Source organism: Ipomoea nil, unplaced genomic scaffold (genome assembly GCF_001879475.1).
Source record: "Ipomoea nil cultivar Tokyo-kokei standard unplaced genomic scaffold, Asagao_1.1 scaffold1770, whole genome shotgun sequence".
Classification (NCBI taxonomy): Eukaryota; Viridiplantae; Streptophyta; class Magnoliopsida; order Solanales; family Convolvulaceae; genus Ipomoea; species Ipomoea nil.
This window is the reverse complement of record NW_017618198.1, coordinates 74,163-88,485: the sequence shown is the minus strand read 5'-3', so window position 1 is coordinate 88,485 and position 14,323 is coordinate 74,163. Positions and strand designations below refer to the sequence as shown.

Genomic DNA, 14,323 nt, shown 5'->3' with positions numbered 1-14,323 from the left:
GTGCGTAGGGTGGGTATTCACGGGTAGTTAATAGGATAATAGTGGGAAAATTGTGGCTAATTTATTGATGGTTTAATGAGTAATTAGGGGAGTTTATGGGTAATAAAAGGGATAATAAATGAATAATAATTGCATAATAAATTGGAGGTTATGGAAGAGTGTCACGTCTCGAATGCTGACGGCCTATTAGGTGGTATCGATCAAGTACCCATACTCGGTATCCATCAAATCGTATTTAAAATATATTTCATTGTGTTGGATTATATACTCGGTATTTGACACGTGAGTTCTCTCTTGATTGGCCATAATTAGGTGACAAATCTTGTAATATGTATAAATAGGTCTTAGATTATTTACCAAAACACAAGAAATCTACTCTAAACATACCAAAACTCTATAATATTGCTTCCAATTTGTGAACTTTGTGCTCTGTTTTAATACGTAACTTATTGTTATCTTATATATATATATATATATGCTTTATACTCAACATTTTGGGATACAAGTCCAAACATTACACTATAAAGAAAATGAAAACAGACAGAAATGAAAAACATAAAATTGTTGATATATGATATGAGTGAAGTGAATTATTATATGAATAATAATCTCAGAGCCTGGAAGGTCCATTGTTATTAGGATGATGGATGACGATGTGACTGTAAGCATCCAACGTGAGAAAATCGTCCAACGTTGTGGCCGTGCATTGTTGGGTGAACATCTTGCATGCTTCCTTGTACTTTCCATTCTTGAACTTCTCCTTTCCCACTTCTCTCTCAATCCTCCCCATCTCCTCCTCCACCACTCTCCCAAACACTTCCCTGTTCACCTTCACCCCGGCCCCATCGCCGTCCAGCTCCGCCCCGTACCTGAGCCACTGCCAGTTCTGGACGCGGCTGATCTCCGCCGTGGCGGCGTCCTCCATGAGGTTGTAGAGCGGGACGGAGCCTGTTCCGGTGAGCCACGCCGCCAGGTACTGAATTCCGACTCTGGTGTTCAGCCGCAGGCCTTCCATGGTCCGGGAACCCCGCGGGATTTGCAGGAGGTCTTGCTCCGTCAGGGCGGCGGCGTCGTCGCGCTTGGCTGTGTGGATTTGGTTGGGAATGTTGTTTCCCATGTTGTCGGTGAAGACTTGCATGCAGGCCGGTATCAGCCCTGGATGCGCCGCCCATGTTCCGTCGTGCCCTGCTTTCACCTCCCGCAGCTTATCCTTCCTTACCAGCTCTAACGCCGCCTCGTTCGCCGCCGGATCATCCCGGATCGGAATCTGAGCCGCCTGTACGTTCACACAAAACAAAATATGAGGATGTTAGGACCGTGCTTACCACTATGCCAAAAAGGGCATTGCTAGTAGCTATATACAACAGACGTGGATACTACTAGATTTGGCATTTTAAATTCTTTATCGGCCTCCGTCCAACAACAGGGTGCTAGATGCATCCACCCAATAGAGAGCTTACGCAACCAAGTTAGTCAACTTAATAATTATAGAGGTGAATGAGCCGAGCAAGTCGATCAAAGTTGGATTTGAGCTCAGTCATTTTGAGCTCGAGCTGAGCTTGAGCCGACTCGTTTCGTAATCGAGCTAAACTCGAACTCAAATGTTTTAGGCTAGCTCGAGCTAAACTTGAACTGACTCGTTTCGTAATCGAGCTAAGCTCGAACTCAAATATTTTAGACTCATAACTCGTCAAGCCGCTCACGAAAAATATATATATATATATATATATATATATATATATAAAATTATAGCCGAGCGGCGGGTCAAAGCTTGCAACTTCGAGCTCAAACCGGCTCATTTCATAACCGAGCCGAATTGGAGCTTCATTTTTCTAGCTCGATCCAGCTCGCGCTTACCTATTATTTTTTTCGAGCTCGAACTCGGCTCGACTCGTTTACCCGTATATCAAGTATGCATAAAGTGAGAGTATAGACTAGACTATACATGCAGTTATTATATTATTTGAGAAATATTACCATGCCTCCCATGGCGTGGGCGCCGCGGCGGTGGCAGGTGCGGATGAGGAGGTCGGAGTAGCTTCTCATGAAGTGTTGGGTCATGCCGACTTGGACGCGGTCGGGGAGCAGGCGGTCCGGGTGGGCTTGGAAGGTTTTGACATAGCTGAAAATGTAATCCCATCTTCCACAGTTAAGGCCGAGGGAGTGATCCCTCAGTTCATACAGGATTTCATCCATTTGAAACACTGCTGGGAGGGTTTCAATCAGGACTGTTGCCCTTATGCTTCCTTTCTCCACTCCACCCCATTTCTCTGCTCTCGAAAACACGTTGTCCCAAATCCTTGCTTCCCTATTTAATTGAAGATCAGATTGGGTTTGAAATGTTGCGTGACAAAAAATTATATTACCTGGAGTGCTCCATTTTGGGGAGGTAGAAGAAAGGGCCATAGCCCTGGCCTTGATTCTTGCGGAAGTTGTTATAGTTGTGGAAGAAATAGAGGCCAAAATCAACGAGGCAACCGACGGCGGGCTCGCCGTCGATGAAGATATGAGATTCCGGCAAGTGCCACCCTCTCGGCCGGACAAAGAGCTTGGCAGTCTCCTTGTTCAACTTGTACACCCTGTTTCTCGCTTGGTCATGGAAGGTTATGGTCCCGTTAACGGCGTCCCTCAAATTCACCTGCCCTCTCATTAGATTCTCCCAGCTCGGAGACAGTGCATCTTCAAAATCAGCCTGACATTTAAACAAACAGATTCAAGGCCACTTTTCAAGTTCATCAATTCCAAAAGAAATAATTCAGTGTTTACGCACCATGAAAACTTTGGCTCCGGAATTGAGAGCATTGATGACCATTTTCCTTTCCACCGGCCCGGTGATCTCCACCTTCCGGTCCGCCACCGCCGGCGGAACGGGAGCGCAGACCCACTCCCCTTCCCTTATGTATTTGGTGGCGGAATCAAACCCCGGCAGCGCGCCGCCGTTGTACCGCGACTTCGCCGCCTCTCTGCAACTCATGGCGTACTTAACATGGCCTCTGAACTCCCTGTGCAGATCAGCGACAAATTGCAATGCATCCTTGCTGAGAATTTTGGCGAAGTCGGGGTCGAATCTTCCCCTCACGTCCACTCCCTCCGGCACGTCGTACCCCATCTCACCCTTCCCTTTACCGGAATGAATGAAATTTTCAAAGCCTAACGACATCTTGTACTTGTGCTAAAATACTTCCTTTTTTTGTATACTGTGAGAATGAAGAGTGCAAGTTTGAAATGGTGGAATATATAGAGAGTTCAGAGTGGAGGTTGATCATTGATATTATGTCTGTATGGATAGATACAAGGCTATGATGCATTTCGTTATCCCATTTTTTGTTTTAATATATCTTTTGGCTAGAAGATTGCTATAGGTTGTGCATAAACATGGCAGTGTGGTATTTACTCAATTGGATGATTTATTTCCACTAAAAGTCAAACTTATAACATTATACAACGGTAAGCAGAAGAGATCTGTCCACACTTCGATCATCAGTCTCGTCTCCCAAATATTACCGGCTAAACCAGTAATGGAAGTCAAACTTATAACATTGTACAACGGTATGTAGAGGAGATCTGCCCACACTGCCGTTTCTAAAGTTTGATCATTAGTCTTTTCTCCCAAATACTGTCTGTTAAACCAGTAATGGAAATTTGATCATTAGTCTCTTCTTCCAAATACTATCGACTGAACCAGTAATGGAAGTCAAACTTATAACATTGTACAACAGTGCGCAAAGGAAATCTGCCCACACAGCCACTTCTAAATCTCTTCTCCCAAATACTACCGGCTGAACCAGTAAACTAAGTCGTGCGAACTAACTTTTATCTTTTTTGTTATTATATGAAGTGGTGGTTACTAAGCACTGAAATGTGATTCGAATAAAAGACTAAAACAAGTGGAATAACGTGATGGTCTAAAATTTGAGAATGCATGGCGTTATGTGCGTCAGAGGAGATTAGCAGATAAGAAGGATGTTGCATCGGGCCAGGTCACATACAGTAGATAATGATCTTGATAAAATTCAAACTTGGAAGGGATAAAGTTTCAGTTTTTGAGAATTGTGCCTCTGCCTCGAGAACTGCAATTCGTTTCTGCCCATAACTATTAGCAACAGCCAACCACAAACAACTTCAGACACGTACATACATATCTTTTCTTTCTCACAATTTATCACTCGAGAATCAACTGAACTATTCGATGTGTGCGAAAGCATGTTTCTTTTCTTTCTCTAAAGTACACAAAGGGAAAGAAGAAGGTGAGAAAATGATGTGTATATAGGAAAGATCTGGTGCAACAAACTATAAAACGACTCCAATATGAAAATCCAGTGAGTTTAATATAAACAGTCTTAGTACAAACCATTCTCTTAGTTGTTGGATGGAAAGACAAAATGCAGTGTTGGTGCCTTTGGTTCAGTCTTGATATAGCTCTTCTCTAGGGTGGTAAAACTTGCATGCCTCGGGGTTCCTTAAGCAATAGTTTGCACCGCTCTGTCAAAAGTCTCCTCTGCAGAAGATGAGCGTTTCACAAGCATGTGATTCGGATGAGACAATTTCAATTGGCTGCAAAACAAAGTGATACAAAACACGGGTTTCTGTCAGTAGATTTATATTTAGGATTGCTGTTGAGGGAGAAGTAAACTTGATGAAGCCTTAAGAATTATAACGTTGTAATAGTAATGAAATGGATGCAATATATTCAACCCCTGGCAATGCTCATAGCATGCCTGATTTCAGTAGGTCAAGAAGATGATGCTTGCAGAGAATCATATAATTGAGTTACAACAAACCCAAGAGAATTTTCTCTGTCAGATCAAGAGGGAAAAAAATTTACTACTTATGTATAGTGAAAAGATAAAATAAGGGACTTCCAAAAGAATTATGGACATCATTAACCGACACAGCTCATCCAAGTAAAACGAGAACCTTCTTGTTGTCATAGCCAAGAGAAATTCCTTTCCCTTCTTGTTGGCATATTGTTTTTAGAGTTTGTTAAAATTGTGCAACCAAGTTTCAATCACTTAATCTTTTTATATACTTGTTCATTGCATTGGAGCTAAAACTAACTACTCTGTATTTAAACATTATTACTATTATTATTTGATAAGTAAACAAATAATTTTTAATTTTAATTTATTCAGAGGAAATCTAATGTTTGTATTTGATTAGATATTATCCACACATAAATAGAATTAATTGCTTTTATTCTCTCAATCTTTTAAGTATCCTTATGAGCTACATCCATCCCACAACTCACACAGGTCACTGCCATATCAAAAAAGGTGTATACATTAAGGGTGTGTTTGGTTTGCACATGGGAATCGGGTCGGAATGAGAATCAAATACCTGGTAATAGTAATGGGTTTTAGTGAAAGTATTTCGCATGTTTGGTACTTTGGTGGTAGGGTGGAATTGGAATGATAACCAATATTAATGTTTGATTATGTATGACCCTATAATGGGAATAACAGTTTTAAAAATACAAAAACAATAAATCAAGGCAATTGATACTAATATAATGATATCCAAAGCACTAATATGAACAAAAAATCAAAACAAAAATTTGAAAGCACTCCAAACTTAAAAATCAAATTACCAATATAGGATGGAATATACCCCTTTTTAATTAGGAAATGAGATTCTTAATTGAAGGGGTAATCAAATCATATAGTTGTGTCTTAAAAAGTTGTCAACCAAACAATAACTATGATTTTGATTCCCATTCTTAGTGTGTAAACCCATGAACCAAACACGCCCTAAATAAAAATATAGAATCTACAGATTCAGACTCAACACAAGTAACACAATGACAATGAGGCAGAGAAATATTGCATTTGTAGCATGTCTTGTCTAAAGGCTTTGGGAGCAGGATTGAAGACTTAGGTCCTGCCTAGATAAACAGCTTTAAAAACTCAATTTGAAGATGGAACATTTGTCAATGAGCACTTTTCAATAGAGAATTCTTCTCAATAAACTTTTTTCAATAGATCATAATAGCTTATATCGGTTTGCCATTTTAACTAGTCCTTGAAAAGCGTTTGTTTCAGCTTACTTTGATTAGCTCCTTGAAATAGCTTATGAGAATGAATTTAAAACAACCTTTCAAAAGCCATAAACTGTTATTAAGCCTATCCAAACTCGTTTTAACAAATCATCACAAGTGATTTATTAAATATAAAGCTCAAGCAAACTAGGCAGAAAAGCATCTATGCTAGTTACTAAACCAAAGTTTGCTCATCTAAAATCCACAATAACTAATTACTGAAAGTGTTAAGGTTAGTGTTTGACGGATACCAGTAACATCGAGATTCTAAGGAGTGACAATTTTGTAAAATGCCAAATCAAACCAACTAAAAAACTGACCACTATGCCAAAAACTCATACGGTACATGCTCAAGGCCCAGTTTCCCATTGCGTGCTCAACTTTATGGTTAATGCCTCTCAGAAACAATCTCTATCTCTTCCACTGAGTACATGCAGAGGCAGAGCAATTGGCTCATGTGCCAACACAGATATTTAATAGCTAATTTCCAGTATATTACAGCATGAATAAAGAATCCCCTAGCCTCCCCTTCTCGATGGCTCCCACTCCATATTTCAAACTTCAAATTTAGTTTCACCATTGATAAGGTTTTTCTTTTAAAATCTATTTATCAGTCTTTGACCATTTATGATTGCGGATGGCCATTCAAGTGTTTTTCACTTGGTTGTCAATAAGGTTTCAGGTCTCAGCCATTAATGACACTTCATGTCTATATGTCGGTTAACTGACCACAACTGATTGGCTGTTTGGTTGGTTATCAAAGACCCATAGGAATTCTAATCGAGCCCAAAAATTTCAGTTAATTTGATTTTGGACCAAATGACTGAAAAATAATGCTCACCCCTAGTTCTAACTATTTAAAATACTCAGAAATATTCAGAATTGGATAAGATATTCCAAATTATATGCTCTATCCTACTAGTAATATATGAATCACCTGAGATAGCGTGAAGATGGTTTCCCAAGGTGAAGACTGCAAACAACCAGATTTGCCAGTGTTTCAGGATCCTTTGCATCCTGCATTATCATTAACACATTGGAAATAGAACTGCGTATCCTTGGATCCAAAATATGTTATGCATAAGAATGAAAGCTAGGACATCAGGACATGTCATGTCAAGGAGTCAAAAAGATATCAAGCACTCAGAAAAAATTCTGAACCAAGGAGTAACTACTAACTACAGTATGTCTTTGAGTCTTAACACAGAGCAAGGACAAATAATACTTCTTATAGGAAGCTTTATCATGCTAAACTAACCTTGTTTAAGGCTTCAAGCAATAGTGTCTCAGCATCATCAAAATTTCCCATGTGCATGCAGCAAACAGCCTTGCCATTCAGGACCAAGCTAGTCATAGGGTACTTCTCAGAGAAATCCTGGAAGATAAGATATGCTTCGTGTATCTTTGACCCACCCTGATTCAAAAGAAATAAATCAATGCACTAATAGGTCACTTCTTATTAGTCAAGACAACAGTAAAATATACAGTGAGTACCACAGCCATGTTTAACCAAGCATTTGCAAGTTGGGTCAGTGTATGGTCTTCATCAATTTGTTGCATGATCCTCAATTGTTTCTCAGCATAATCTGATCTGTGCATCTTAATAAAGATCTGGACATTCAAAGCATGCCTACAAAAACGGAACACATACTGAGTCTGGAAGCTGATTCCCAAAAAAGATGGTTATATACACAAAATAGAAATGTAGACAAAGTAGGAAGCAATCAAGCAATCAAACATTACTACTTAATTCAAAGAACACAACAGAGAGGTCCAGGTCACATATCTCTATGGAAATGAATAGTGAGAAAATGCAAAAATAATGACTCACAATTCCATAGTTCCTCCAGCATTTGTATACTTCAAAGCTTCATTGTAATCCTGCTCATGCATGAAAATGATCCCAGCAATAAGGCGCAAGATGGGATTGCTTCCAACAGCTGGATCCCCTAGCAACTCATGGAGACTTGAAATCACCATTTCCTACACAACAAAGAAGAGAGTGATCAGAAAAGACTTGCCTCTGCTTCCAATATGGTAACCATTCTATACAAACTACTTTTAGTAGTGAAAATATAGAAAACTAACGGTGGCTCTCTACAATGAAGAATGTGCTTAGTCTACTGAATCAAAAACAACCAGTAAATTATAGGCAGTGGTAGCAAATGATATTAGTCACTAGTAGACATGAATGTGTTTAGTCTAATGAATAAAAAAGGATCAACGAACTATGAGGAATAGAAGCAAATCATGCACTCCCCTCGGAATGAGATCAACACAACTATTCTCATACATATTCAAACAATTAACATTCAAAAGCTTGTCTTTTTAGCTTCCAGCGAAAACCAAAACGGAAGTTGAAAAAAACAGAGATCTTCAATTCCATTGAAATGCAAATAAAATCGAACCACGGCTAACAAAACTAAAGAGATCTACGCGTTCATTCAGATAAAATTCGACGCATTTGGAACGAAATTAACCAAGTCGAACTGCGGAACCACAAAATCAAACCTAAAATCCTGAAATTTCCCAACCGGATCCACCATAGAGGCGAGATCAAAGTCGAAGCAACAGAGAGAGAAGGGGAATTCGAAACGACCTTCTTCTCGGGGCCGGAGAGGTAAATAGCGAGCAATTTGACGGCTTGGAGAGGAGTAGAGGCTGAGGCATCGATCTCACTGATGACGAGCTGGTAGCTGCCGAGGGCAATGTAGGATCTGAAGACGAGAGCGTCTCTCTCAACGACGTCGTCCGGGGAGAGATTAGGGACCTCGCTGTTGTTGATGGCGGCTTGGTATGCTCCCAAGTAGAAGTTGTTTCTCAGTCCAAACAACGGGTCGGGCCCTGCAACTGCCATTGTTAATCTGCTTCTCTGTCTCACTGGTGATCGATTGGATTCAGATCGCAGATTTGAGCTTCAAGCAGAAAGAAAGCAAACGAGAATGGTTAAATGGAGGGATTAAATTACTTATTGATCCCTTAATTTCTCAATTATTTACTATTGTCCCTGAAATATTACTCTTTAGATATTCACCCCTAACATTTAGACTATTTATATTTTTTAATTGAGTATGGTATAACTAGTATTGTCAAAGTGAATTTATAGGGTGGGCAAATTATAATGTAGACTGAAATCTACGTTGTAAGATGAATTACGTTTAAATGTTTATTTTTATTATATTGATATTGAAAGTTCATTTTAATATATTATAGGTTTATTTTTATGTAAATACTTGCAAATAAACTTATAAAATATTAAAAATGAACTTTTAGAAAATATAATGAATTTGTAATATACTAAAAATGAACTTTCAAAAAATAAATTTATAATACATTAAAAATAAATATTCAATATATATACTAAAAATGAACATGTATATCAGTGTTTTATATTACAATGTGGATTATATTCCATAGTATAATGATAATGATTACACAATCCCCATCAATGCCCACGAGCCATAATCGGCCGGTTGCAGCCCATGAACCCACTAGTTCATTTTCTCATTGCTAGTGCTCATTAAGCATATCTTAAGGGCTTGCTTATCAGTGATTTTTTTAGAATTTTGTTGGTAGGATCATGGATAAGGTGAAAATTAAAGAAGGGAGAAGAGATTAAGTCTTGATAAGTGAATGATCTTTTCTCGCCTAGTGGGTCCTATTAAGAAATTTTTTTTTAAAAAAAAAAATAATGTTAGTGCGCGTTGAGGGTCGTCACCAACTTTTGGTTATGTTATATTTAATTTTTCCTTTTTTTTTTTTTCTTCTAACATATAAAACCCCAATAGTGATACATTGGTGGGGGTTGCTCTAATGTGTGTATGTCTTTTCATATCAACGCTATTAATTAAATAGCAAATTATTTATATCGTTCCTTATTTATCCTAATTCGTTCTTAAATCACTGCAATACTCAATATAAACCCCGATCATGCACATGAATACACTATTCCTTCATATCACACTCCAGGTAAGGACCCCATTCTAAAAATAAAAAATAAAATAAAAAATCACGTTGAAGAGTTGTTATCTATATATTTATCACAGTTGACTTTCATCCTCGATTATATATATATATATATATATATATATATATATATATATATAAAGTATGATTTTGACATATATTTTAACTTGTAACATACTAACTAACGTGTTTTATTATAAATTCATTTTAAAATTGTAAAGCATATACATTCTAAAATCATCCTAAAATATTTTGAGTAAACTATAATACAATCAATCAATCAAAATACATTGATTTTGTTTTAATTTGCAGAGAATTGATAAATCATTCAAATATTCATTAAATTATATTGAGTATGCAAACAATGATGAAAAATAATCACCTTGTGTCATCTTTCTAAATTGTGTGGCTTCCAGCCTTCCACAAACCAAACAAGGTTGTTATACATCGTGTCTAGTTAACAAAAGTAAGAAATGCAACAGTATCTTGGTTGAATTGAACTAATTATGCAAAATTTTGCTAGTGCAATTTACCTTTTCTTATGAAGCAATGCATGACAAAAAACAAAAACAAAATTAAAAAAAAAAAAAAAAAAACAAAATAAAAAAACAAACAAATAAAATTCAAACATTTTCGTTTGCCAATATTGTAATTGAAAAGTTGAATTCCTAAGAAAATAATGCATCGAAATTTTTTGTCCACTAAGCTAGTCGGCAAAATTTTGGGGGTAACACATCGTCATATGCCACTATTGAGTCATCATCATGCTATTCAAAATGTAACATCACTAATATCACATCGTCTCATCATATTATATTACTCCAACAAAAAGAAGTTGTAAACTTAGTAGGAATAGGGATAAAATAAGTTATTGAATTACACACAAAAATGTAATTGAGTCATTTAAATTAAAAAATTAAAATTAGACCCTTGAACATTCATAAATCTTGTCATTTTTTCAAATAGTAAATTGCTTTTCAGTAATGCAGGTAAACATTTGACATGACGTATTAAGTGGATATAAATTCCTACATGAAAGTTATAGTGTATAATTAATATATTGTAACTATTTTATATTTTTTTTTACCCATTTTCTTATTACTCCCAAAGGTGTCTGACGGTAAAAACGTTACCGGTAATAATATTAGAATAACAAATGATGTGACAAGGTAACAATAGATGTAACAATAGTTGTATTGCTTCTTGTCTCAGTATAGAAAGTACAGTGTGTCCCCTGCTCAGCTGAGGGAAGTTCTATTTATGCTAGGTCCTAACGGTAACAACATGAAGAGTCATCATTGGGGAGCTGAGCTAACGGCAAGAATATGAAGAGTCATGAATGAGGCGTTGAGGCTTTAACTCTCTCTCTCATCAAAGGTGGCATAAATGGTGGCTTCAAAGACAATAAAGGTGACACCTGTTGGAATTCCTAACCGTTGGAGTTCTGCCCGTTGGGTTCCCATGTGATGCTGAGTCAATGCCCATTTGTGATCCGGGTCGGGTGCCAGCCCTATTATCCTGTCACCAGTCCCCCTTACTCCTGAGGCAACGGATGTGTTTGAGTTGACTTGGGAGTAAAGCTGAATTTGCTTGATATCGTGGAGAATCCCGATTGATCCCGAGTATGTGATTTTATTTTCCAAATCACACATGAATTTTTTTTTTTTTTTTTTTTTTATGCTGGCCGAGACGGGCTGCGGCTTAGGCTGGCCGAGGTGCGTGCCTCCGGCCGAGGCATCGCCTCAACCGAGCGTGGCCGAGGCGTCGCCTCGACTGATCGTGGCCGAGGCGTCGCCTCGACCGATCGTGGCCGAGGCGTGCGCCTCGGCCGACCGTGGCCGAGGCGTGCGCCTCGGCTGAGGTGGCCGAGGCGTAGCCTCGACCGATCGTGGCCGAGGCGTGCGCTTCGGCTGATCGCAGCGAGGCGTAGCCTCGACCGATCGTGTTTTTTTTTTTTCTTTTTTTTTTTTTTGCTGAGACGGACTTCGGCGTTGGCCGAGGCGGGCGCCTCGGCCAACCCCTCGACTGATCGTGGCCGAGGCGTCGCCTCGACCTATCGTGGCCGAGGCGTCGCCTCGACCGATCGTGGCCGAGGCGTCGCCTCGACCGATCGTGGCCGAGGCGTGGCCAAGGCGTGCGCTTCGGCTGATCGCGGCCGAGGCGTCGCCTCGACCGATCGTGGCCAAGGCGTGCGCTTCGGCTGATCGCGGCCTAGGCGTAGCCTCGTCCGATCGTTTTTTTTTTTTTTTTTTTTTTTTTTTTTTTTTCGGGGTCGTGGCGTGCTCCTCAGCCATGTGGCCGAGGCGCGGTCTCGGCCTGTGGCCGAGGCGTGACCTCGGCCACTGGGCCGAGGCGGCCAAGGCGCGTCCTCGGCCTGTGGCCGAGACGCAGCCTCGGCCACTTGGCCGAGGCTTGTGCCTCGGCCTTGGCTGAGGCGCACCCTCAGCCAATTTTTTTTTTTTTTTAAACAACATGGGCGGACCGCAAGCACGAGATATTTTTCCAAAAGATTTCAGAATGCAAAGCGGGCGGACCGCGATTTCCAAACACCAGTTCCAAACGACTACTAGAATATTATGGAAAATACTTAATCAAATGTTCCTAGCTCCATACCCGATCGATCATCCTTACAGATGGTGTGGACTTATAGATCATTTCTGCCAATCTTTTTGCATGCTTTAACGTAACAACTGCGGGCCGCTCGCTGGTCTCCTCTGACGACCCCTATCCCGCTCAGAGTGGGGAACTTCATACACAAGTGTTCCACCGACACTATGGCCTTGAGGTTCTCCAGTGCCGGTCTCCCCAATATGATGTTGTGCGCGCAAGTGAGTTTTACCACGATGAATTCCAAGTCAAGTTTGCGAATGTTAGGGCTCGTGCCTATCTCCACTGGTAAGACCACTGACCCCTCCGTCTCCACTGAATCACCCGTAAATCCAGAGAGTGAGGTACGTACTTCTTTGAGCTGGTTCCTAAGTATCCCTAACTTGGTGAAGGCATCGTAATACATCACATTGACTGAGCTTCCCGTGTCGACTAAGATGCGGCGGATAATGACATCATTGACGTCCATCTCAATTACCAGGGCGTCACGATGGGGTAACGGGCCCTCTGGGAGGTCATCATCAGAGAAGGTGATGGCCTCCTGTCTCTGTTTCTTTTCTCTGGGAAGACTCGCCACTTCTCCCACGTATAGCTGTCGGCTCCACTTCTTTCTTTCCGCAGGCGTGTCGCCCCCTGCAGGTCCACCATAGATAAAGTGTATGGTGTGCTTCTTTTGTCGTCTGGGCGCCACCTCGGTTTCTTTCTCGCTATCACTCTGCTCAGATATTTGGTCGTGGTCTCTTTTTTTGGCGTTTGAGGTGGACGGCTCGGTGCCATCCTCATTCCTCCAGACATTTTTTGGTGGATTGTGTTGCGGCTGTTGCTGCTGCTTGGATCGCTTGACGAAATGTTGGAAGTAGCCCTGCTGGATGAGGTCTTCTATTTGTCTCTTCAAAACGTGACACTCATCCGTATCGTGTCCGGCATGCCTATGAAACCTGCAGTACTTTGTTTGGTCTGCCTTTGGGGAGACCTTCATGCACTCCTCGGGGAATTCTACCATTCCCATCTCCTCAGCTTGCTTTAGAATGACACTGACGGGATGGGTAAGAGGAGTCAAATTACGCAAGGGGACCAGGCGAGGCCGTTCGTGGTCTCGGCCTTTCCCTGCGGTCAGGTGGTTCGAGAGTGGTGTCTGGCTGGGCGGACCAGCTTTCCCAGGCTTCCCATCTTTCCTACCATCCTCTTCGTCCTTCTTCTTCCTGTCGAAGTCCTCTGCTTCGGCATAGCGGCTAGCCGTCCTCATCAGATCTTCGTAAGAGCGGGGGTGGTGAGCGTTCAGCTGCTTGTGGAAATACCCTGATCTTAAGGCATGGATAAATATCGGGATCGCCGCCTTGGAGTCGAAGTCGTAGACATTATTGACTTCCTTTTTCCATTTGATCAGGAAGTCTTTGAGGCTCTCGCCTCTATCTTGCTTCACTACACAGAGGTGAGAGAAGGGTTTCTTGCGATGTATGCTATCGGAGAAGTATGTTAGGAAGCTCTTGGATAACTCCCCAAAGTTTTGGATCGACCCATCTGGGATGGTGTTAAACCAGTCTTGGGCCGCTCCATCCAGTGTGGACAAGAACGCTCGGCACATGATGGCGTCCCCTGCCCCGATCATTACCATAGCAGCCTTGTACCTCGTCATGTGGACACGTGGGTCAGTGGCCCCCGTGTACTCCTTGATGGCGGGCAACCTAAAGTCCCTCGGCAAAGGTACGTCCATGA

The 14,323-nt window shown here is 40.9% G+C and overlaps 2 protein-coding genes across 2 annotated transcripts; both read right to left on the bottom strand.

Moving 5' to 3' along the window:
- Positions 1-500: 500 nt before the first annotated feature.
- LOC109192587 (malate synthase, glyoxysomal) lies at positions 501-3,238 on the bottom strand. The gene is made up of 4 exons (XM_019343284.1): positions 2,771-3,238; positions 2,367-2,692; positions 1,978-2,308; positions 501-1,276 (listed from the first exon to the last, which is right to left on the bottom strand). The coding sequence occupies exons 1-4, from the start codon at positions 3,158-3,160 to the stop codon at positions 611-613; spliced, it is 1,713 nt and encodes a 570-aa protein (XP_019198829.1). The 5' UTR covers positions 3,161-3,238; the 3' UTR covers positions 501-610.
- A 1,010-nt stretch (positions 3,239-4,248) lies between these two features.
- On the bottom strand, positions 4,249-8,971 carry LOC109192605 (coatomer subunit epsilon-1-like). The gene is made up of 6 exons (XM_019343310.1): positions 8,634-8,971; positions 7,866-8,017; positions 7,529-7,664; positions 7,293-7,448; positions 6,972-7,051; positions 4,249-4,554 (listed from the first exon to the last, which is right to left on the bottom strand). The coding sequence occupies exons 1-6, from the start codon at positions 8,889-8,891 to the stop codon at positions 4,461-4,463; spliced, it is 876 nt and encodes a 291-aa protein (XP_019198855.1). The 5' UTR covers positions 8,892-8,971; the 3' UTR covers positions 4,249-4,460.
- Positions 8,972-14,323: the final 5,352 nt, after the last annotated feature.

What these genes read in the sequence shown, in the direction of transcription:
- LOC109192587 (XM_019343284.1), bottom strand. Translation starts at nt 3,160, where the DNA reads ATGTCGTTAGGCTTTGAAAATTTCATTCATTCCGGTAAAGGGAAGGGT. An exon ending in CCGGAGCCAAAGTTTTCATG is followed by an intron (nt 2,693 to 2,770) that starts GTGCGTAAACAC and finishes TTTAAATGTCAG; the next exon opens with GCTGATTTTGAAGATGCACT. An exon ending in CCCACGCCATGGGAGGCATG is followed by an intron (nt 1,277 to 1,977) that starts GTAATATTTCTC and finishes GTGAACGTACAG; the next exon opens with GCGGCTCAGATTCCGATCCG.
- LOC109192605 (XM_019343310.1), bottom strand. Translation starts at nt 8,891, where the DNA reads ATGGCAGTTGCAGGGCCCGACCCGTTGTTTGGACTGAGAAACAACTTC. An exon ending in TGCTTGAAGCCTTAAACAAG is followed by an intron (nt 7,052 to 7,292) that starts GTTAGTTTAGCA and finishes ATGATAATGCAG; the next exon opens with GATGCAAAGGATCCTGAAAC. An exon ending in CCATCTTCACGCTATCTCAG is followed by an intron (nt 4,555 to 6,971) that starts GTGATTCATATA and finishes TTTGTTTTGCAG; the next exon opens with CCAATTGAAATTGTCTCATC.